Source organism: Talpa europaea (genome assembly GCF_964194135.1).
Source record: "Talpa europaea genome assembly, chromosome: 2".
Classification (NCBI taxonomy): Eukaryota; Metazoa; Chordata; class Mammalia; order Eulipotyphla; family Talpidae; genus Talpa; species Talpa europaea.
The window spans coordinates 59,193,819-59,219,687 of NC_140068.1; the positions used below are offsets into that span (position 1 = coordinate 59,193,819).

General features: G+C 37.6%; 2 protein-coding genes across 2 annotated transcripts; both read right to left on the reverse strand.

The window, feature by feature from the left end:
- Window positions 1-3,701: 3,701 nt before the first annotated feature.
- On the reverse strand, window positions 3,702-16,619 carry LOC311188471 (uncharacterized protein C6orf163 homolog; the record flags this gene model as incomplete). Its single annotated transcript, XM_084259584.1, has 5 exons — window positions 3,702-4,134; window positions 5,401-5,603; window positions 10,858-10,965; window positions 11,797-11,891; window positions 16,472-16,619. 5 exons carry the CDS (start codon window positions 16,617-16,619, stop codon window positions 3,702-3,704), a joined length of 987 nt encoding a protein of 328 aa, XP_084115710.1.
- Window positions 16,620-21,608: 4,989 nt separating this feature from the next.
- SMIM8 (small integral membrane protein 8) lies at window positions 21,609-24,142 on the reverse strand (the record flags this gene model as incomplete). Its single annotated transcript, XM_084228211.1, has 2 exons — window positions 21,609-21,767; window positions 24,008-24,142. The coding sequence occupies 2 exons, from the start codon at window positions 24,140-24,142 to the stop codon at window positions 21,609-21,611; spliced, it is 294 nt and encodes a 97-aa protein (XP_084084337.1).
- Between the last annotated feature and the right edge of the window lie 1,727 nt (window positions 24,143-25,869).

Genomic DNA, 25,869 nt, shown 5'->3' on the forward strand with positions numbered 1-25,869 from the left:
ATATATATGTGTATATATACTTAGCCATCTTTGCCATATGCTAGCTAAATTATAAATGAACAAATGCATTTATCTATTTCCGGAAATTCATTCTGTGCCCTTGAGTCTTGTGTCTATTTGTGCCCAGGACTACTGTTTTAATTTCTGTTGACATATAGTAAATAGCTACTGCCTAGTGTTACATTTATTGTCAGAGTTTCCCTAAATATTCTTGCTGTATATTTTTCCACCCAAAATTTAGACTCAGCATATCTATTATATCTCAAACAATACCAAGACCAGGACCAAGATCATAGCAATAGCAAACTTGTGTAGTTTTGTGGATTTCTACTCTATTTATATGTTCCAGTTTCAATCTTAGCTATTGCCTTTAGCATACTGTAATCACTGAAAAACAGAGCCTTTTCCTGTTTTGTCTCTGAACTCATTCTTTTGGGACTTTTGGTACCAGGGGCATAGTTTTAGCATCATGACTGCCAGGGGCTATTGTGTTGGGATCTGAGTCTCAGCAATCTGGTATACCTTCATTAATTTTTTTTTTATCAGTTCATGCGATATTCATTAGCTATTTAAATTGGTTTGTTAAAAATTATAAGTGACTTAGCAGAATATACCTTTTATTAACATCTTTTAGAAGTTATATAAATATAAAACTTCTTTTACAAGTTTTATAAATCTGAAACAATCTTGTAGTCATTTAATCCAAACTGTCATGATTCTGTCCTTTAAATTTGTAAGTAAATTTGTAAGTATACTTTTCACTTGAGTTCTTAAAGTTTCAGACAAATGACTGGCTTCTATGCAACCCCTCAGCTGAAGCACACTATCCATCTTGAAGCTTTCCATTCCTTAGCAAAGTGCTAACAGCTGTAGTCAATAAAAATGGTAGCATTTTTATTGGTTCACAGAATTTGACAGATTGGAAGAGAAAAAGGATTTGGGTAAAAGAACTCTTAAAATAAATATTATTAAGCATTTCATAAAATTAAATTTTTTAAAAATAAAATAAAAATAGCCTGCCCATGATTAACTCAAAATATTTGAAAATCTATAAGTAGAAAAGCTATCATTCATAGCCACATTCAAAAACCAAAGAAACAAATTATGGTGAAGTTGGTACATTCTAAACTTAGAATAAAAGGCTGTCGGATCAGTGTGAGAAATGCAGAACCACATATGACTGTGGTCTCGTTTCTGTAGAAATGAAAAATGATGATTGTAGGGTAAAGAAAATATCAGGCTTTTCTGCCCTTCCGCCATCAGGATAGATGATGGATCCTTGTCCTGAATGCATGCCTGATGGCGGGCACCTGGAATAGGGTGTGGGCATAGGTAAATGGGATTCAGCTGAGCTAAGACTGTGCTTTTAAGGGCGGGGTCATGGGGACGCCAGCAGCAGCAGTAGAAGCCGAGAAGCAGCAGAACGAACTCCAGAGAGCCCAGATAGAGTGAAGACTTGCTGGGGGCTAGGAGGCCAGCAGCCAGCACCCCTGCCTGCCATATGCCTGGTGAACCCCAATAAAAAACCTGCAAAACTACTGAGGACTCTGACTCCTCCTTTACCTGGTCTGCATGGGATCAGAAAACCTGCACTGTGCCCTTACAATGATAAGATTTTGAGTATTGTCTTTATCGCATGTATTATGCTAAGTAGTCTATTGAATCTTTTTTTTTTTTTTTTTAAATACTGACAAATTGTTTTGGTGTTTTTTTTTTTTTTTTAAAGATTTATTTATTTATTTATACAAGCACTGGGTACAGTCAGAAGCACGGGAGGGTGAGAGAATTCACCAGAGCCAGAACGAAAGCAGAACAGGCAGAGTGACGAAGTATACTGCCGAGGGGAGCAGGAGAGGTCTGTGCGCCATGTGGGACCCTCCTCTGGTGGCCGGGGAGCAGCCGGGGATTGAATCGGTGCTGCAGAGGCTGCGGGCAGCTTCGCAACCCAGCGCTCAACCACTGCGCCATCAGGGAGGCCCTCTATTGAATCTTTATCCAGACTCAGTCACTCTTTCCTCTCTCTGTCCTTAGCATTTCCCCTTGCCCTTTGATCCCTGTGGACATTATTCTATTGGTGGAAAAGTGAGGCGCAAGCTCTGAGTCAGGGAATGATGTCCGGAATGGACTCCACGCCCATCTCCACCCATAGGAGATCTCAGGCACAGAAAAGTAGAAACCTCGATTTCATTTTGCACTTGGCTTTTCCATTCTCACCTTCAAGCTGCAGCGAAATGGTCTCTCTAGAAACTTCAGGGAGAATCTGTCCTTGTTAACATTCTATTGGTGGGAGGGAATCCCACCAAAAATTCACCTTGGCATCAGGAGAGCTCCTCAAACACATTCAGGGAGGTTGTCTATTCTGCTCGCCTTCGTTCTTGGTTCCCAGCCCATGTCCAGGAAGAGTTAGGGCTCTCCACAATAATTCAGCATTATTCACCTAAAAATTCCAATGTGTTTTGAATGCAATGCATACTTGACACCTATTCAATATTTATATATGCAGTAAATTAGGTGGCTGTGGAAAATCCTTGGACTTCTCAAACAATTTTGTGGATTTTACTTTTCTGAGCCTTAGTTCCCTCATTTTCAAAATAGAGGTAATAATATTCTTTATAGGGGTTGTTGTGAGATTTTTTAGCAAGGAAAAACTGGTACAATATCTGAAACCTAGCAGGGGCTCAATAAATGATAAAGACCTTTCTTATATTTTTCATTCTTTTTTTAATCCATCAGGGCCATCCTTACCAGTATTCCAGACCATCCTTACCAGTACCATAACAGATGGCTGAGAGGGCCCATAAAATGGAATACTGGAAATTCAGGTGAGGTTTCATTTTCAGTCTACTGTCATGTTTTCTGCTTTTAGGGAAATTATCCATCTACTTTGAAATTCATGCAGTTAATACCACTGTACACAATTCAGAGGCATGGATCACACCCAAATTTTTAAGACACCAATATAAGTTGGGATTAATAATTTAAGGATGTTATATTAGTTTTTTGAAGGTTTTATCACTTGGGTTTTATTTTTTTACAATTTTAATTTAGTAGATATTCACCTGTATCTATCCTTAGTATTGTAGTACTTAAGGATTTTCTGCATTTTGACTCAAAGGAGATGAGCTCAAAGCACTCCTGAGCTTGGGTATAAACTTGAAGATTCCTCATTCCTGAGACAGGGAGTATGATCTCCAAAGACACATATTTTCTTTCACAATGGGCAAATATAAGTCAGCACTTTCTGAATTATTTTATATAGGGCTTCCAGAAATTGAAAATTTATCCTACTGACTTTGAGGGAAATTGTTTTTTTCCCATATGCCATCACAGTTCACCAAGTAATAACCTCTGTGCTGAAAGTTCTCACATGTTTCTATAATGGGCCACTCTAAGAACATGTCCCTTTAATTGTTTTCAACTACAACAAATACCAAGATACTTACGTCTGGTCTAGACATGAATAAAGCCAGATACACTTTTCAGATTGTTCCCACACTGATCAGTTTCGATTCCTGTTTTTTCTCCTTAGACTTGGAATTCACTCTAGCCTAGAATGTGCATTTGAGTATTTTTTAATCCATCACAATGCTCACAACCCAATAGTACTCTGCATATAGCCAGAGATCAATGAACGGTTTTTGAGTGCATTTATTTAATCTTTGCAACAAAGTCTTTTGTAGTGAAATTTCAGTCCAAGAGTTCTAATCAAGAGTTGTGTCATTCTCCTGAGCAAGATTGGCAGGTGTTTTCTTTCTTTCTGGCATAATAAAATCTGCATGCCCTGGGGAAAGCTTAGGAAATGTATAATTGATGTATTTCTGAAATGCAGCCCTTGTTTCCTGTAATTCCTCCTCCAGGAAATCTTTCCAATTTGTCATAATTCCCAGTTGTTTTGCTATAGACAGCAGCTCCCCCTGAGTGTTCACCAGTTTATCCATCACATTTTCAAGCGATGCCTGATGTGATTTCTCTGCTTCTTGAAGCACTTCCTGAGCCTCTTCTTGCTTCTTTTTCTGAGCCAAGCAATAGTAGATGTTTATTTCATGTTCTTTGTTCTTTATCATTTGGTTTACACTCTTCTTCTGATCCTTAATAACTGTCATACCAGTAGCCATAAGTTCCTCCAGTGCTTTCCTATAAAAGGTAACATGGATATGAATTTGTAGGCTAGATGGATGAGCCACCAAAAACAAAAAGATTTTGTCTTTAGCCACAGAAACATGAAAAACTCATGATGAGTCGCCAGTCTGAGATAGGCTGGTGGATGTTAGTTTTTGAATTGAATTAGCACTTAACAATCAAAAAGCATTTGTCAGAGGAGAAGGTTGCCCATCAACCACCCTGCTATGGGTTTGGCTGAGACCACTCGTGAGTATCTGATGGTAACTTTAAGAATCTAAGTCAAATCTGGTCAGAAAAATGTAAATGCAGTACTTTCCTCACAATCCCCTTCCCACTACCTGTGTGTGTATCACCTATGCTAAAGAGGTGGTATCACTGAACTGGCTGGAGCTGCAGCCTCATTCTTATTTTTTGCAAAATAAAAGTCCTACAGGACTTACCTATGACCCTGTTCTAAACAGTTCTAACAACGAAGATTTTGCCTATACTTATATACAAATACGTTTGTTTGTTATCTCAAGCAGCAAAACAAAAGGGACAAGTCCAAGACTTTAAATTTTTTAAAAACATATATGTAGATGATCTGATTTTTGTAAAATTTTTTTTGGATTATACACATATATATGGCTGTACATACATAAAAGGGTACGGAAGGATACTGTGCCATTATTTAAAATGATTGTCTCCATGAGACAGGGAGTGAATAGGGAAGCAGCAAGTCAAAACTTGGCAATTTTCATGCTATGTATTTCCATAAGGCCAACTATATGTTGTCATAGCATAACTGAATGTGTTAAAAAGAAAAAGATCAAAAAGTTACATACACAATAACAACAGTTTGTGATATAGGTTACAGAACGTGAAGATTAAGTTTATGTGTTTACTGAAAAATATTTCTTGATTAGTCTCCTCAGCCTCTTACAACTGGAGTTACAGAATGAAAACACAATATTTAGTATAACAGATATCGCTTGAGAGGGGGAGAGAAAGGAAATGCAACTGATGAAGAATACCTGGTAGCTTGAGAAGAGCTAGCAATTTTCAGTCCGTTCAGATGAGTGGTAGGTCTTTGAGTATTCATATTATTATTTTTCTTTGAAACGTGCATATACACATATATAATAGTATATTAATGTGTCATTCTCTGTTGTTCATAATAAAAATGCAAAAAGACAAAAACTGGGACATGCCACCTATTAGCCTCAACAGTCTCTCTTTCTCTCCAAGTGGATTTTGATAGAGTAAGATACTTATCTGCAAAGGCATTTTCTAGAATACCTTTTCTGGGCCTCAATTGCTTGCTGGGCAATCAGTCTTTCTTCAGCCCTGGCTTTCTCCACAGCGAGGACCTTCTCCCTGTGGCACTCCATCATGATCCTTTGGATTCTATGGACCATGCGCTGTTCCGCAGCCATGTGCTCTCTCTTCATTTCATCTTCCATGTCTTGATGCACTTCTATCTTGGTTTTAGCTGCCATTTCCTTAAGCAACAGCAAAAATAGGTTTAGATGTTACCACTTTGATTTTTTAAAATGCATACTAAGAGGTTACTAAAATAATAGTTCATCAATCTAATAGAATATCACAAAACCAGGAAGGCACAAACTATATAGCATAAGTATGTGTATAGATAATATGAAATATATTTGGGTTACAGGGGAGGATTAAAAGTCTTTTTGCCCTGGAGCTTCCATAGTGGCACAAGGGGTTAAGATGCAACCTATGAAGCTATCAGCAGCCACTGCAGCACGAGTTCAATACCCGGACAGGGAGCGACCCACATGGCCTAGCAGACCTCTCCTGACTCGCCTGCTGCTACCCCTCAGCAGTGTATTTCAGTCTGCCTGTTCTGTTCCCCACTCTGTCTCTGGTGAATCCTCTCATCCCCCACATCTCTGCCCTGTACCCCAGTTCTTATATGCATAAATAATAAATAAATCTTTTTTTAAAAAAAATCCAGGTCTTTTTGCCCTGGATAGTCCAAATATGCTGTAGTGTCATATTATAGATCATTAGAAATACGTGATTCTACCACAGGAATTCAGTCCTGGAAAATGGTGGAAATAATGACTATGCCTTCTGAGTGTCTCCTGGGTAGGAGGGAACTTGAGGCTCAAGCAGAAAACAATTGAACATTACTGCAGTCGTAGGAACCTGCTTGCCAGTCCCACTGTCATTTCAGCATTCCAGTTCACAAGCTCCTTCCACCAAGTGAAGAGATGAAAATACTATCATCATTTTGGAAATTTCTACTAACATCACCGTCCCAGGCACTCTGCGAGGTGTCCTACAAGATGCTATAAACACAGGGCTGGAATCCTTGTCCTCAAGGGCTAACTGTCCAGCAGAGGAGACCAATGACCTAATGGTGCCACAAGCACTTTAATAGAAACATAAGCAAGAAAAGAGGAGCAAGTAATTCTACCACCCTGTCTGTTGAGCCCCTGATGGAGGCAGCTCAATTTATAGTGTCTCCTGAGTGGACCCTACAAATGAAATTGAGGAAAATCAAGAAAACTGTAAGATTTAAGGGAAATTGAAATAGAATAAATTTCAACTGAAATTACTGTAGCTTTAAAAATATGTTTCCACAATTAAAATACTTATTTGACTTTGTTTGAGAAGGAAAGTTTTCAACTTCTCCCTTTGGCTACTGCAATGGTGAAAAATTAGACAACAGAAATCAAGTTTAAGAACTTCTCCAGAGTGGCCTCATTTCATATATTTAGAAAATGTATTTCAGGAGAATGTTGGCTGTTTAGACATGCTAGCTGGGTTTTCCATTATGCAGAAGCTTTGTTTTTTAAGCCCTAATACTTTTTGACAATAAAATATTTTAACAGAAATATTTCTAAATGTATTTAACATTTACCTTAGTACATAAAAAGAAAAACGAACACACTAACATTTCTGGTTATCCAGATTGAATAGATAAAGATGAAAGACTACAGGCCTAGATACTTTGTATTGCACTTAATTATTGTATAAGTTCAAGGGCTATTTGTCTCTGTTAAAAATGACCCCATGTGCTTTGCTCTTTCAGATTTGACATCTGATTTTGTAATTTTTCTTGTTCTTCACATGTCATAGGGATAAAGACCTTCTGTTGTAGCTGCTGTCAATGAAATTCTTTTTGTCATTTCTGGTTTTTGGCCTTTAATCTATTTTGGATTTGTAAAATCAAGCAACCATGTCTGTTGGGTTCAGGCTGTCAAATAAGTATAAATAAAAATTGAGTGGGGAAATGGAGAGATTCTGCTAAAAGTCTAAGTTTCTATCTTATAGTCAGAGAGAGGTTTACTTCTTATGGGATATTTTAAGTTAATTTGAGGTTTTCAAGTATATTCTCAGTAATTGATACTCTCAAGTGTTAAATTTTAGATAAATGAAGACTTATAAAATTTTGTCTATTTGAATCATTTTTAAATATTTAAAAAATTACATCCCAGTCCCTTATTCTGGCTCAGTTGTAAACTAGGATCCAGAGAATTAAATCTAATACCTCTTCTATGTGATAGTTTAAAAAACTAAAATCATTTTCATGCCTCACATAGCAGATGGAATACATATTTAAAGCTATCAAACTAATTCAGTGACCTACTGTTGGTTAGTGTTCTTACTCAAATTACTACCAATTAAATTACTTTCACTGAAATGCATTTTGAGTGTGTTATAAGAAACATATTTTGAGATGTTATAAGAAACGGCCTCATGAAATCCATCATGTTTACAGTACAGATGTTTGACAGACACTTATTACGCACTTATTACTCAGGAGAAGTTTCTCCCAAGTATCACATTTAGGAATATCTGGCTTTTCTAATGACCTGATTCATGGCATTTCCCTCTGGGCATTGACTGCCAATTAGTGATAATTGCACAGGTGTACATACAAGACATACATACAGTTTCAAGTTTTAAATTAGTGCCTGACTTCATTTCCTACTCTAGTTTTCCTTTTCTTACTTTCTCTTAACTTTTCTCAAGTACTTTTTAATATTATTATGTTTGAATAAGATAATATAAATATCTTCTCAAGATACTATCCATTGGATAAATCTTGAAATTTTTCTTATCAGCAAACATCTGAGACCTACCACAAATTCCTAGCATCAAATTAGAGCACTACCTGATGGCCTGTACATATCAGAATAGTATTTAGCTCTCAAAGAACTTGGTTTGCTGCTATATATGCTGATAATCTCAAACTTTTTTTAAAATTTAATTGATTTTTTTTTTTGCATAGAAGAACTGGGGTGTAGGCCAGACATACAAGGGGTGAGAGGATTCACCAGAGACAGAGTGGGGAGCAGAATGGACAGATTTACTGAGATACACTGCTGAGGGGAGCAGTGGTTGAGGCAGGAGAGGTCTGCTGCGCCGTGTGAGTTAACTCCCTGACTGGGTTTCAAACTCAGGTCGTAGCTATGATAGTACTGAGAATTAATCCCTAGGTCAGCAGGGAGGCCTTGGTAATCTCAAACTTTAATATGTATGAGAATCATAAGGGCTATTGATTGAAAACTCTGCCAGTAGCTCTGAGGGTCAGGTCAGAACCTTATAATTCAACTAATGTTATGAGTCCTTCTGAGACAAATCATTAAAAAATTCCTGAAATGACAGTATAAATGTAAATTCCCAAATTCTAGATAATAACTTTAGAAAGGTCAACCTCATTTTAAATTTCTTAAGATTTCTTCTATTTTAACATTAAGTACATCAACGGTACCAGAAGGCTGTAAGGGGTATTTAATGGAAGACTAGGATGTGAGCTCTTTGAAACTGGCATCACATCTGTTGTTATCCTTGTATCTTCACAACCTAATGCAGGAGTATTATTCAAAATGTGTATCCTGTTTTGGCAGGGTTCTAAGAGGCTCTGTCAAATCCTTTACCGATCTAAAGGGCCGCCCTTTTAAAGCCAGATTCAAGGAGGTCCAGGGGTCTGAAGGGAGCAACCAGGGTGAGCAAAGTGTTAGGATCTTAGGGAGTGGCAATTTATCAATGGATAGAAAGTATTTCAATAATTTAAGAACCAGCCTGGCTATTCTAGCATATGCCAGTTGAACAGCAGAGCTGCCAAGATAGGCTATAAATGCTTTTCACATTCAAAAGAGGGGAAGGGCAATGGATCACTGCAGCTAACCCTTCAGGGATGATTGTTCACTGGAATCCACCAGGAAGGGTCCCACTTCCTTGGGATGGCACTTCCTTTCCAGCCAGCAAGTTTTTGGAGCCCAAGAAAGAATGATCCACTTAATCTTACCTACTACAGGTCTAATATATGTAGGTATCCACTATATATGTAGGTATTCACTGCTGAAACTGTGAATATATGAGTCCATGGTCCTTGAATTGTTTATTAATTATGGTCTTACTAAGTTAGGTCAAACCTGGCTCTAGACTTCTGCTACTTTCCCTCCAGCCTCTGCCCTTAAATCATCACATCTTCACCATGTCCCATCCTGTCGCTTCCAAGGCCAACATGTGAAAATAGTTATGTCTCCTTTTCCTTTGGGCAGATTTTGTAACTGAGGTACTGAACTAAATAATGAAACCCTGGGTCTCTGGCTGGAAAGTTTGCTAATTACCTAGCTGATGCAACTTGAATAAGTTACAGGTTAGAAAGAGTTCTTGTTTTCTGATCTCTGGTCCTGAAGGAACTACTTGAGAAACAGCTCAGGTGTTCCTGTTGGCACTGCAGTATCTACAAATTTAGGACAAAGGATGCAATCAGAGAGCCCAGGAGAAGGAAGAGACTAGCTGATTCATCCTTCCACTGCTTTTGAGCACTTTCTGAGCATAGGCTCTGTGCTGTGCAGCAGGGCTAGAGTAGGTAAGGAGACACACACGCTCTTAAAGGGGCTGCAGCCACGTGGGAGGCAGACATTCAACACGTAATCACACAGTTATTTAACCACAACAGTGACTTATGAAGGTGCTGTGAAATTGGATAGAGCATGGGCAACAGAGAAGAATAAGTTGGGTAAAGGTTCCCATGAGTAGTAATGATATTTAAGATCCGATGAAGTGTGGGGATAGCATTAAGGGAAAGACCCCGAGATAGGAGGAAGTTGATGTGTTCAAGTTCTAGATCCCAAAGAAGGGCTGTGAGAGGAGGAAAGAGAGCCAGTGGCAAAAAATCTCAAGAGACAAGCCAGCAGGGGTGACTCCTTCAGGTCTTGGAGCCCTGAAAAAGTTTGTGTTCATTATAGCAAAAGCTATGGGATTTTCCTGTACGCATTCAGCTCTGTTGCCATAGATTCAATGTCTCTTTTGAGAGACTCCTGGATCTCCCAACCAACCTCCATGGAATATCCATCTAGATTATTGCACATATTATATTGTTTTTCTCTGATACCCTTGCCAGAGCATTTTACAAACTTGTCTTAAAAGACAACACATAAGGGCCTCCCTGGTGGCGCAGCGGTTGAGCGCTGGGTTGCGAAGCTGCCCGCAGCCTCTGCGGCACCGGTTCGATCCCCGGCTGCTCCCCGGCCACTGGAGGAGGGTCCCACATGGCGCGCAGACCTCTCCTGCCTCCCGCTGCTCCCCTTAGCAGTGTACTTCGGTCCTTCTGCCTGCTCTGTTCCCCGCTCTGGCTCTGGTGAATTCTCTCACCCTCCCGCGCTTCTGACTGTACCCAGTGCATGTATAAACAAAACAAACAAACAAACAAATAAATAAAGCATGCCTCAATAAAAAAAAAAAGAACACATAAGCTACTATAAAAACCTTTAAGTTTTTTTGATGTTCCTCTTCCAGAATCTTTATGTAAATTTTGTGTCTGTCATTTGCTTCTTCAAGAGCTTTCTCCACTGCTAGTTTTTGGCGTTCATCAGCCTTTGAAAGAAAGAGTCCATTTAATTATTAATGTATCAAGTTTTCCAACAGTCTTTGCTATCATGTCTGTTTTACACTTGATCTTAGCCAAAAGGCTGAGAAGTGATATATTATTTCTGTTTTATAAAGAAACTTAGAAATAACATTCTTAGCACTGTGATTTGTCCTGCCTCAAGAGTTTTAGTTCTCTTTAGGAGGGCATGTATGTCATTCCATCTATGACTGCAAGAGGTGGGCAGTGGAGGATTGAAATTCTCCTTAAGTGTCTGGGATCTGCCTATGAGCCCCAAGACACTCAAACTGCCCCATGAAACTCAGCAGTCAATTGGACAAGGTATCAAGGACTTCAGAGAGAAGCAAAGCAAGTTGAAGGGATGAGAATTAGTTGGGATGAGGCATTTAGAAAAAAATAGGCACTTATGCAGGAATATTACACCCTACATATGGATGGTCTGCATGTCAAACATTAAGCAATAATAGACATTTCCAAGGATGGCTTTTTAAAAAAGCTTGAGTCCAGTGAGAATGCAGGGAGCAAGAATGATCCATACATGGGGTAACTTAGAAAGAAGTTCCTCATGTCTGCTTTTAACTCATTACCCGGTGTATGCTGGGCACATTATTTCATTGAACTCTCTCAACAAACCTAGAGAGCATTGCCATTCCTCTTACATTTAAAGAAGTCAAGACTATGGAGATAAAGTACTTGCCCAAGATCCCACGGACAGTCAAGACTCAGAGTTAATTCTGCCTGATCATATTGTTTGGGACAAATCCAAAAATTAAGAGAACTGTAAAGATTCATTTAGGTTGATTTCCATCTTATTTTACCTTAATCCATACTTCAGCTTCTGCTTTTTTAATAAGTTCTTTGACTAAGGCCTCTTGAAAATGCTCTTCTCTACTCAGAATATCTGCTCCGATATCTATTTGGAAAGAAACAATTACAAATATCTGCAGACTGTTTCTTCGTTTTCCTTTTCACTATTACGTAGTTATTTAATAATTATCAAAGTGATGTATTCTTTTAGGAGACATCAATCTTTTCTGTAAAGGTACCAATGAAAGAAGTAACTTTCCCCTAACTGACTAGGTGGGAACTCACAGCACTGTTAGGTCACTTGTTCCCTCCATCACAACCAATTAACATGGTAGGCAACTGGGGAAGTAAAGTGGTAGAAAGGAGAACATTTTACACCCCCAAAGTAGAATGGTGAGTGAATATTCAAGAGATATTCAGTTCCTCTTTCCCTCATCCTGTTTGGAAGCTGGTGTTACCTCTGTCAGGCAAGTGTAGCAGATTGCTTTCTTTAATATGCTATATGCCTTTTGTTAGCTTGTGCATTTTCATGGGGTTAGCTGCTTGAGCAGAGCAAACAAAGGGTTTAGGACTTCTGTCACTGATCTCATTTAATTCCCAAAATATTCCCATAACACCTCGTAACCTAGATAAGAAAATAAAAGCCCGAAGAGATTAGAGAACCACACAATATCAGATGGCCAGGAACAGAGCTGGACCGGGTGATAAATTCTGAGCTATTTGAGCTGGGCACAGGGTTTTCTCTATCTTCTTCACCTGAATGGGCTGTCAAAGTTGGCTCAAGACCTGTACAGGAGTGATAGATGAGCACTTTGAACCCTGAAATCACATGGAAGAAAGAATGATCTTTCTCTCCAATCCAAATTCTTACAGGACATATTCTTTATTCCATTCAATTCTCACATCAAAGGTTTGCTGACTTACTATTAGCTTATTAGGTGATTATGTCTTGAGATCAACTTCCTAAAATTACAAGCACATCTTGTACTGCAGTTCTGCATCTCTTCTGGTACCTCACTTGGCAATAAGCATAGAGTACATTGTTGACACATGTGCTTGCCTCCCCGTCATCTCTTTTCTCCCTCTTGTAACAGGACCCATTTCTCTCATTAACTTCCCTCTCTCACTTCAAGCACTTCCCTCTGTCACTTAAAGCAGCCAACCTGCTTGGCACATGTCCTTACCCCCATCCTTCAAAGTAACTGGCCCAGAATTGGATATTGCTCAAGCCTGGTCAAACAGACTGTTTTCTAGGATTTTGCATACAAATGTAAGGAGAACATGACTCTTTTTCCCCTGAAGTTTCTAAGCTGGAGGTGGTTGATGCCTATAGCTGTTTGGGACTACTTCATCTCCTTTCCCAGTGAGCCTGGCTGCAGTAATGATTAAGCCAACTCACTATGAAAGGAAGCACAAACTGACTGAATTCTCTGATGCCAGATCCCTCCTGGATTTCTCTACTAAAAGTGTTGAGAAATTCTCTTTTATGTGTAGTCTAGTCTGAGTTGTGTTGCTGTTACCTGTAACTAAAAATACATGTTTGGTGATCATATTTTTGCTACTAGAGAATTTGTGTGTCTAAAAACAGGACAGCACATACTACAGTAGAGATAGACACATTCTTCACATGCTTGTGCATAGACATAATTATGAAACTAGGAAGAAATGTGACTAAGCAGAGACCATCAACATGCTGCATTTCATAAAAATGTGATACAAGAATAGACTGCTATTATTCCTTTTTTGTGCTTAAAGCCCATTACTTTACATTAGTTATTCTCATTTTAGATTATATATATCAATTTAGATTATATACACACACACACACGCACATATATATATACACACACACACACATATATATATACACACACACATATATATATAGCAGGATCCCTGCATAGCTTTGGAAAAACATACCTGTTAATCCTGTAATGGTTGCTTCCTGGAAGGTCCTATTACATGGAATCTCTTAGTTTTAGCTCCAGGAAAGAAGTTTTTCAAGTCAGATCAAATTATACCATCTCTTTGAAGCCTTCAGTCCTCAAGATCTACACACCTCAAGATCCCAGTATCATGAACTAAGTTTGTTCTTAGTCCTCATTTCACTGTCTTTGGTGCTGCCCTATTGTTGAAGCTGAGAACAGTTTCCATTAGGAAGTGGAGATGCAATAGCTTTCTTGTTGGATGTTGTTCTCAGCATTACAGTCATTTGTGCCATGTGGGTATATATGCATGGAAGAGAAATGGACAGATGTCACTTTGAAGGGTCTTCTGAAACACACCTTGCCCTAAAAATCTTTGTGCTATTAAGGTTAAAAGTGAGCTCTGGTGTCTAAAAGTTCCCAGGCAACAGTAGATAGGGAACTTTCACATTCTTAATTGTTTCTCAATAAATGGGAACAAATTGATATACACGGGGAAAATTTTTTCCTTCACAAAAAATGCACTGAAAAATGTAGTCTGTTAAATGCATTGCTATTTAAAGGGTCAAAGGTGGAACATTACTGAAATTTGCCTATATAACATTCATAGTTTCAGAATTGTCAAAGTACATGAAGTAGGATGAAGGAAACTCTTAACCAGAATCCAAGAAAAACACCACTGTTCAGTTTTAATCACTGCCTCTTGCGTTATTAAGGAGACTTTCCTCCTTATTTTTATCGCACTTTTATTTTGTTATCTCTCAAGTTAATCTTGCACTTAGATATCAAATACAGTTGGTCAAAAACTTTTATTTCGGGGCCTCCCTGATGGTGCAAGGGGTTAAGCACCGCACTAGGAAGCAATCCGCAGCCTCTGCAGCAGAGTTTGATCCCTGGCCAGGAAGGTCACCCACATGGCACAGCGGACTGCTCCTGTCTCACTTGCTGCTCCCCTTAGCAATGTATTTCAGTAGATCTGCCCACTTTGTCTCTGGTGAATCCTCTCATCCCCTGCATCTCTGGCCTGTACCCCAGCTCTTGTATGCATAAATAAATAAATCTTTAAAAAAAAAACTTTTATTTATTTTGGGAAGAGAAATGAATCCAATATTACCTAACGTTGAAATGGAAAAAAGACTTGTATAAAAAAAAACTTTGTTGATATTGAAATGGAGATTTAACATTTAAAAAACATTTGTATTAACTGAGTAGCATCCCTATGGTGAGAAGCACTACATATGAATATAAGCCTATTATGTATAAAAAGACAGAAATAAAAAAATGCACTTGTTGAAAGAACAAACTACTCACACAAAGGAAAACCTAGATGGATCTCAAAGGCATTAAGCTGAATGGGGGGGAAAAAGCCCATTTCAGAGATTTACATATTGTATGACTATACTTATATAACTTTAAAATGCATAAAATTATAGACATGGAAAACAGATTAGTGGTTGCCAGGGATTTGGGTTAGGGGGCATTAGGGGTAACACAAGGGAATTTCTTACAATGGTACCCTTTTGTGTCCTGATTGTGGTAATGGTTACACAAATCTACACCTGTGGTAAATATCATAAACTATACACCAAGGTGGGGGGAGGGGCAGGCACGTAAGCTCTATACATTGTGCCAATGCCAAGCTCCTGGTTTTGATAATGCAGTAGCTTTAGGTAAGACATCAGTGAGAGGAATGAAGTAAGAAGTACATGGGAACCCTCTATTCTACTTGTAAAAATTGAATCTTAAATTATTTCCAAATAAAAATCTACTTAAATGTGTAAAAAGAGAAAGAAAGCAAAAAACTAACATACACTGAAGCCTGATTCTGGAGGTTCTAATTTAGTGGCTCCATGTAGGATTAGAATTAAATCCAATGAGTCTGTATTTGGATATTCATAGTAAAAACATATTTTTAAGTCTTGTCGAACATGCTAGGCTGAGGAACTACTGTCCTATGTAATACCCACTAGTGTTTACATAGATATTTTAACATATTTTTGAATTTACTTACAAAGAATAAAGAACTCAATTATTTTGACTTAAAATAGTCAATAACAAACATATTGAATATAAAAGATTAATTCCTAACTAGTTTTATTTATAAATTAGATTTATCTACTTAATGTTTGGATTCTGATATCCAAAGGCATAGGTAAATAATCAATAAATGTGTATCTAAGAATGGATGTCCTCTGTCATGAATGTAAAAAAGGCAAATCATTTTAGAGATTATATAAACATTTACTGAAAGTTAAAATCAATTTTGATAGAAATATTTTTAGAGAATGATTCCAATTTGATCTCCTCCCTATTTTAATTTTGCTGAAATACTTTCCACTTTCCAGCTTTTTTTGTTTTCAAAGATCAGGAGGAAATCTTTAACAATTAGATTTGCTTATTAGAATTATACATATAGTAAATAGTTTCATGCTATCTGTATGTACCAACTTTTAGATGACCAGCCACTAATAAAGGTTATAAAAAGTATAGTTTCTTTCACCCATTATTAGAGATATTTCCCCTCCTATATATATGGAAGTTACCCAAATTTGGGCAAGGACAAAAAGAACTCCTATTTACTCCTATGTGCCAGGTTTTACAGTAGGTACAAATATTTCATTAAAGTCCCATAATAACCCACCAGGTAGGTATTAGCCTCCCTATTTACATTTAATGAAATAGAGCTGATAAAAGTCTATATAGCCAAAAGAATGACATACAATGCCATGAAACTTTAGAACAGAGAAAAAAAGTTACTTACCCAGTATATCTTTGTGAGTGTAAAAGCGTGTCTTAAATGGCTTGTAGTCATGGATCTTTTTGAAGATTTCACCAAAGGGGGGTGGTGGAACTATTTTATTACAAACAGCACAGCAAACAAAATTTGTGTAAGTCGAATTTCTGATCATAATTCAGTTTGTCTTTTACCATACATAGTTAAAATATTCTTAGGATCAGAAAGATACTTCTAAGGAAAGCTAGAAATTTTAAGAAAGCTAGAAAGAGGTTCAAGGTTTTAGGACAATGCTAGAGGCTGGTTGAAATTAAATAATTTGCCATTACTAGGTAGCAGGTATGTGCCTAATGTAAAAGGACGGTACTGAAAGCCTCTGCCAGGTAAGATATGGGCACTGAATCTGGGAAGATTTAAGCAGGCACTCCCACCTACATGCTAGCATGGTAACTTTAGCAACTGTTGCTAGGTAAGACAAGCTTTGCTCACAAAAGCAACTAGAAATAATGATAAAAGGGAGTATGGTATAGTCGTTTATTTCCGAAACATTTCTGTATTTGTTTCCTTATTACTGTAACAAATCACCATAGTTTATCAACTTAAAACATCGCAAATTTACTAGTGATGTTAAAACAACACAAAAAAAATGTAGTTCTGGAGGTCAGAAGTCCAAAATGAACCTTAGGCGGCTAAAACTAATTGGTCAGTAGGGCTGGTTTCTTCTGGAAGCTTCTGGGGGGAATCTATTTTCTAGTCTTCCAATTTCCAGAGGTTATCTTCTTTCCTTGGCTGATGACTTATCGTCATATAGTCTTTTCTCTCCTTGTTTCCATAGTAACATCACTTCTTCCTGTTCTATTATATTATTGTAATTATATCAGGCAGATAATAAAGGATAATCTCCCCATCTTAAAATCATTAACTTTATCATAGATGCAAAATCCCTTTGGCCCTATAAGATAACCTATTCACAGGTTCCAGGGATTAGGATGTGAACATCTTTGGGAACGGTGGCAGGGGGGAAAGGGGAGAGAGTGTTGCTTAGTATATGACACTTTCATTTAACAAAAAAATCTTTATTTTCTGTCAATTTTATTTCCATCTTCTGTATCAGACTCTGTGGAAGAACAACTTAATATTACTCAGTGGTTGTTCCTACCCATTCAGTGGCCTGAGCTATTAAGTGTTGCAGCCCAATCTTCAGAGGCAGGCTAAACACTCAAGTCTTTAGTCAGGAATCTGCATGTCTTCAGACCAGTTTTGACCTTGGATTGAATTAGTAGTAAATAGGGCAGCTGGAGTAGTCCATTCACCCTGAAATTTCTTGGTCACACACTTTTTAGTAGCAAATCTGCTCTTCAATCTCTTCAGAATCTTTGCAGAATCTAGATATTAGGCATGATCTCCCATGGGTATTGATGGTTCCATGAATGCACAGTACTTCTGGGGCTGGTGTCTACCACACGAGACCCACTGAAAGAGCTACTTTATTACTGCAAGGATGGCAATGTCCACATAGTGTAGAGGAATGTCTATGACACAAAACAATGGTTCGCAGGTTATCAACAGATGCCTTTGTGAGAGGCTGGTGGTCTACCCTGAGATCAGTAACTAGAAGTCTCAGCTCCCAGAATGCTGCTTGGATCTGGTTAATGAAGGCTCCAGGAGTGAAGCAGTAGCAGTAGCTCCAATGTCAGCAGTAAACTTCAGCACAGCAAACTGGCCAGTATTCACGGATGATGACACTGACATCTGCCAGATTTTCAGTAACAACAGAGACATGAGCTGCCAGCAGAAGCTTCTCCCAGGTTCTCTTGAGATTAATGATGTACGTGTCATCATTTTTCTTTTGTAGATGTACTGTTCCATTTGGAAGTCAAGGTTGTTGCCCACCCAATGGGTTCCCGCTACAAGGAATTTGAGGACATCCTCTTCCTAAATTTCAGAGTATCAGGGGTCTGGATGTTGTGAAAGTTTGCCTTTAAGTAACAGTGGGAACCCAGAACAACAACACCATAGACTCCTCTCTGGGTTGGGTGAAAAGACCCACAATTTTCTTTTAAATGGGTTATTTAAAGAATTTCTTTCAAGCCAAAAAAGGAGGGAGTTTAATTTTTTTAAAAGATTTATTTATTTATACATACAAGAATTGGGGTACAGGCTAGAGTTGTGGGGGGGTGAGAGGATTCACCAGAGACAGAGTAGGGAACAGAACAGGTGGATTGACTGAAGTACACTGCTGAGGAGAGCAGAGGGAGAGTCAGGAGAGGTCTGCTGTGCCATGTGGGTAGCTGCCTGGCCGGGGATCGAACTCATGCTGCAGTGGGCTGCGGATAGCTTCATAGACTGCATCTTAACCCCTTGCACCACCAGGGAGGCCCAGAGTTAAAATTTTTAAGTTAATAATAAATGTGAAATTTTGGTGCTGTGGCAATAAAAGTGGGGCGGGGGGAAGCAGAACCTTAAAGGAAAAATTACTTCATTAAGTCAGGACTCAAAATTACTAAGCCTGGTTTTCAAAATTACATAGTTAACTAATTTATTTTCCTTTTTTAAAAATGGAAAGTCCTGCACCCCAAGAACCTCCTCAGTGCCTGACAAACTGGAAAAGACTGGTCACCCTATAGAAGGTAAGACTACAAGCCAATAAATAACTTCACTCTTTGCTTGAGGAAATGCTTAAGAGCTAGTTTATCAACAGGTTGCTCATCTGGGTAAATAGCTCTCCCAACAGAACAGATTAGTACTTCCCTGGGAATAAAAGATCACGTGCTGCTTAGCAATTGATATCAAGACGTGCCTCAAGACCTAATCTACTTTTCCAGTAGTGAAAAACCTTCCTTTAACTATTTGAATCCAGACTCCAAAATGCTATATCTTTCCCTGACCATCTTCCTATTAGATATAATTGATTTTGTTAAAGTGATATTTTCCCTTAGAGAATGAATGAAAACATCAACATACAAGGCACACACAGACTATACTATTGATATTACATGCAACCACTCTGTAAAAAGTATCATAGGCACTTGTTCCTAAAATCCAATGTGATTTTCCCTCACACATTTTTTTCGAGTGGTGTGTCTCACTGAATCCACGGCTACCCTCGTTTATTCACATAGAGGTCACACAGCGTAGGGCTGTACTCCATACAGTTTTTCCTACACTTCTGGGCTGGCATGATCTCTTTTTTTCTTTTAAGATTTATTTATTTATGCATACAAGAGCTGGGGTACAGGGCAGAGTTGCAGGGAGTGAGAGGATTCACCAGAGACAGAGTGGTGTCAGAGAACAGGCAGACTAACTGAAGTACACTGCTGAGGGGAGCAGCAGGCGAGACAGGAGAGGTCTGCTGTGCCATGTGGGTTAGCTCCCTGGCAGGCTGGGGATTGAACTCGTGCTGCAGAGGCTGCAGATTGATTCACAGTGCTGTGCTTAACCCCTTGTGCCACCAGGGAGGCCCCCATGATGAGCTCTTGATAATTTAACTAACAGCTTCCTAAGCAAATATCAACCTATTTTGTAATATAGCAAAAGATTTCCAAAAAATGATAATACAACAGTAAATGTAGTCTACTGGGTTGTTGGAAAAGTCATGATGTATTTTTGCATAGAAAACATAGAAAAAATGAGTCATAACTTTTCTAACAACCCAGTATTTCTTTAACAAAGTACACAGAGAAACTAAAAGCAAAAAGATAATTAAATTAAAATGCATGTTGTACCACCTAGGTGCATTTTAAACTATATGAAGTATAGTATACTACATACAGAGACAGCAAGGAAATATTTAGGGATCCATAACAATTTAATTTAACTGCGTGTCAATAACTGAATATTAACTCTTCATTATCTACAAGTCAGACACAATTGCATTTTTCTGTACCTTGCGAAACCATAATAAGGTACTAGAAATCAAAAAGTTACATTAAGATGATAAACTCTGCCTGTACAGTTATTATTACTTGGTAATAACAAATGAAATAAAATTCAGAGGTGAGATGTATTACTGAGCCCCAATAATAGTAATTGAGAGAGTGGGGTAAATATCTAGAAATTAAACAAGTCCAGAATCCTTGTCAGAAAGACATAAATCATACAAGATAAACCCAGGACCTTCTTATGTACTGATAGTTCTAGATTAAATGAATGTAAGAACATTTGGCCTCATCTTACATTATCACTGTAACATTAATTTACACAAACTAAAACAGATAATATTTAGTTGTAATCAAGTAACATCATACCTCAGTATAATACTACTTTTTTTTTTTTTTTAAGAAAAACTTCAACTGGGCCTCCCTGGTGGTGCAAGGGGTTAAGCACCTCACTATGAAGTAATCCGCAGTCTCTGCAGCACGAGTTCGATCCCCGGCCGGCCAGGGAGCTATCCCACACGACACAACAGACCTCTCCTGTCTCGTCCGCTGCTCCTCTCAGCAGTGTATTTCAGTAGATCTGCCTGTTCTGCTCCCTACTCTGTCTCTGGTGAATCCTCTCACCCCTGCAACACTGGCCTGTACCCCAGCTCTTGTATGCATAAATAAATCTTTAAAAAAAAAAAAGAAAAAGAAAAACTCCAATTACTTTAGGTTATTGTCTCATTTCACCTCTATTTCAGTAGTTGAGTAGGAGTATCTTTTCAATTAAAATAAAGGCGGACCAAAAATAGCTATTATAAAACCAAAATATATGTACCATCTGTGACTCTAAAAACTACTTGGCTTTAACGTTGACTATAGGCTTTACTTCACAAATATAGGTCTATGCCAGCTAGAGAATAAAGACTGCCTTTGCAAATTTCAAAATAAAAGCCCTTACATCAGTGGTAAATGCACAATTCAAAGTATTTAAAATACCATGCACATTTAACAAACTGAGTTCTTTTATTATAGAGTTTATTAAATTAAAAAAAAGACTTCTATTCTCCTGGCACTTCCACAAGAGGGGTTAAAGAAAAATATTGAGAAGCTCTTTCCATGGATAAAGAATAAGATAATTGCTGCAGTTTTGAAATAACAAAATTTACTATAGTGGTCTGGTTTGCAACAGCTATCTTCTTTCCTCAGTATAATCTAAAACACGTAACAAGAATCTGTGCACTTACAAAGTCTTTTATTTGAAGATTTTATATGAAGATTTCCATGTGTAGTAACCAGCATTATTAATCCCATTTAGATGTTCTCCTCCTCATATAACTGTGTCCCTCACTATCAACAGCTTCATAGAGGTCTTTTTTATTCTCTTGCGTTGCATGTAGATAACCAATATAAGCCACACAAAGAGAAAGGGTTATCAATCCAAAAGCCATTACAGGTTTGTTCTGTTAAAGAAAAAAATTAAAAAGCCTCATTAACACTAACAGTTTGAGGACCCAAACACTGCACATTCCTCTTAAAACATAAAGTCTTTATTACCATGCTAGTAGCATTCTTATAGCAGTATTTTCAATTAATAATTTTAGTGTTTATTCAATTAATACAACTTTTGTTAATTTAGAGGTTCTAGAAGACTCTTGCTTCTCTTCTACAGTCTTTCTACTGTAGACATCTCAGACATTCACCTTCAGGAAGGTGACAGTTGGAGAAGAAGCATATGAAGGTCAGGAGGTAAGATTGGTCCAGTGCTCAGAATTTTCAGTGTTATCTTTGTGAAATGGAGAGGTTATTTAATGCCTCTGAGCCCAATCATCCCCATCTGCAAACATCAAATTAGTTCATTTTATTAGGAAGTAAGGAAAAAGTACATTTGCTATTTTTCTAATGTGAGTTCATGGATAAACTGGCAAAAGGCACTTCATGTCACATGTTAGATACAGCAAAAATAACAATAACTGTTCTCTGGGAACCTATTTTATTACTTTAAGAAATTTAGTGATTGGAACAGATAGTCTGTATGTATGCTGTTATAATAACCTAGAATTACTGCTGGAAAGTCCAAGACTATACAAGGGCAAAATGATGCAGTTGTGAAATTTTTTATTTTAAAAAGATTTTTATAGGAAAGATGTTCACAATTTCACAAAGTGTTTTGTTTTATCTATTACTATAACTCACTCTCTTTTGTGTGTTCACACTCAACAAATTAAACTATTTTAGGTCACACTGAGTGCACAGTTGTGATACAAATGATAGTTCATATTTTCTGCCTGTGTTACCATAACTTCTGTTATTATCATTATTCTACACCTTAATCAAAGAACAAAGGGCAAACCTTTTCACTTCAATCAATAGCTAAGAAAGGAGACAAACTCAAAACAGCCTAAATTTACATTTCTTGAAATACATTTGGCAATTAATAGAGTTCAAAAGATTTAAAAACATACTCCTTGATTTAACGATTGTTTTTGACTTTAAACAGTTTACACTGGCCACTGTTATTAAGATTCTAATCAAATTCAGAACATGTACACATATTTATAATAATTTGATTTCATTTACAATTATTTTATTTTTAAAGATTTACTTAGTTATTTATTTATACAAACACTGGGTACAGTTAGAAGCATGGGAGGGTGAGAGAATTCACCAGAGCCAGAGTTGGGAGCAGAATAGGCAGACTGACGAAATACACTGCTGAGGGGAGCAGCGGGCATGGCAGGAGAGGTCTGCATGCCAGGTGGGACCCTCGCCAGTGGCCGGGGATAGAACCGGTGCTGCAGAGGCTGCGGGCAGCTTCACAGCCCAGTGCTCAACTGCTGTGCCACCGGGGAGGCCCCATTTACAATTATTTTAAAACAAATATCTATTGAAAATAAAATTTAGGGCCTCCCTGGTGGCGCAAGGGGTTAAGCACCACACTATGAAGCAATCCACAGCCTCTACATCACGAGTTCGATCCCCGGCCGGCCAGGGAGCAACCCACATGGCACGGCAGACCTCTCCTGTCTCACTCCACCTGCTGCTCCCCTCAGTAGTGTATTTCAGTCAGTCTGCCTGTTCTGCTCCCCACTCTGTCTCTGGTGAATACTCTTACCCCCTGCATTCTGGCCTGTGCCCCAGCTTTTGTATGCATTAAAATAAATAAATCTTAAAAAATAAAATAAAATTTATCAAACCAAATATATTCACCAATTTGGAATAATATAAATGATTAGCTAACTCCCAAACAGTATACAAATGTACATTTTGAAATCTGTCACAAAATGTTTGCAATATTCCTTAGGTAAAAACATTAATAAAGGCTAGAAGAATGATCAGATTTCCATTTTATTTTCTTGTTTGAATGGAGGTCTTAATTACTTAATAGTATCGGGACAAACAAAAATTTCCTTCAAATTAATGCAACTATTAAAATAAAATTTTAAATAGATTGAGGAGTTTGAGAAGTAATTTATTAAAATGCACACATTTCCCATTACAGTTCTCAAATGTCTTCGAAATAGTTACATATGCATAATCAGTGAAAAGGTATTTGATTTTTCCTTCTACCTGCTTTTATTCAGAAAGGTCTCTGTATTTTATAAAATTTCTACAAAATCAACTGTTACAGTGTCATAAACTTTCTATTTCTGATAATCTAGTTAAATTAAACATCAAGTCTTATCCTGGATATATTTCTTACAGGTTTAATGAAGAGCTCTGGATTCACAGCTCTAAATAAGGTTGTGGTGCGGACCCCTCTGAGCCCCGGGTTTCGAAAGTCTTTCTGTTTGGGTGGTTCCTTTGTGGATTTCGGAGGCTCAGGTGCTGAAGACATCTGGACTTAGGATAATTATTACCTACAAAATAAAATAACGAGATTTTTTTCTCCTTTATGATTGTTTCTTTGATAAAGCTCTTTAAATATCATTGTATACTCATTTTCTTTTTGAATTCATGGTTAGATAATACCAAAAAAATGACTGTCACTTATTTCATTGATTTATGTAACCCATAACTTTGTATAACTTATGACTTTGTAAATGGTGCTTTAAGTTTTGTTTTGAAAAACTGTTAATTTTTTTGGTCTCAGAATAAACCCTTAAGGTAGGCAAAAGTTTTTTTTTTTCCTTTTCTAACAGAATAGAATTATTTGTTGGTCTGAATCACACTGTATTTATTTCTATGACTTAGTTACTAAGGGTAGGAGTGGCCAGTAGGTCATCCACACCTTTGCTTCCTTTCATTTTCGTTCTTCCTCACCTTCCAACAGATCTTTTGGGACATCAAAAGAAGTACTAGGATTCCTTTGCTCAAATTCTCCTACAACTTCACCCTAGGCCTACTTTTCCCTTCATGCGCCTCCATCTTCTTCCACTGGCCCACCCAAGCACCAGTACCACACAGGGAGGGTAAGTATCTGTATTCTTTCTCCTTGTTAAGGGAGGTGATAGGCAAAGAAACCTTTCAAAGAAAGGCTGAAATTAGTATTTGTAATATTATGTGTCAATATAATAAAAGTATATTATAATAAAAATTTGGGGGAAATGCTAAAATCCCACTAGATAATAAATGCTATTATGAAGAGTCATTTATATTTAAACACTCACTGGGTTTCTGTACCAGTATTAAATCTTCCATTTTATAGACTTTATAAAAGCAGTATTTTTTCAATTTTATTAGTTACAGAAGATATTGGGAGTATAGTTGTAACTAAATATTCAACTATAGTATAGCACTTAACTGGGTAAGTACCACATCAGGAACATCTCCTTGAAGGGAAAAAAAACTGCAACAATTTCTACATTTGCAAGGGTCTCTGAAATGTTCATAGCTGGCTATTCCATCACTTGTTCCATGTGGATGTTGTGGCTATTGTTGCCATCATCATTATAATCATCATCATGAACATCACTTTCTGGATCCATTTTCACATTAGTTAGCAATCCTGTAGCAATTTCAGGATTTGCCAACTTTTCAAAAATAGTTAAATTTCTAACTAGAGCCACAAAGTCTTCAAAATTAAACTGGCTTGGGATGAAGTGACAGTAACTAGGTACTAGAGTGGTTGAAATACCATATTTGGTTTTCAGTCTTTCTTGGGCATGTATATCAACCTGGAATCAGAGCAGTCAATGAACATTCCTGAAACACTGAGGGTTAGCTGACTCATCAGTGACAAGTCATCTCATCTTTTTCATCCAGGATACATTACAGCAAAATAGAGCAATCATCACTCTATGTTTACCACCTTTATGAAGTTCCCCTTGGGTACTTTGTAAACTATATAAGATAACAACTGGAAAACACTTATTTCATCACCATTCAAACTGTATCTGGCAATTGCTTTTTTCTCCTGCATGCAAATTACACATTTTCTCCACTGGAACACTGGGTTCTTTTTCACCACAGACAACTTCTGAAAAAATTCCTTAACATGCCTGAAAGTTGTTCCAACACAATTGTTTGAAACTCATCGTGCCCCAAAGGTTGGTAAAAATCCTATGTTTTCTGCTGAAGAAGTGGTCTAATTACATGCCTGTTTCTTGCACCAACTTTTTTGAC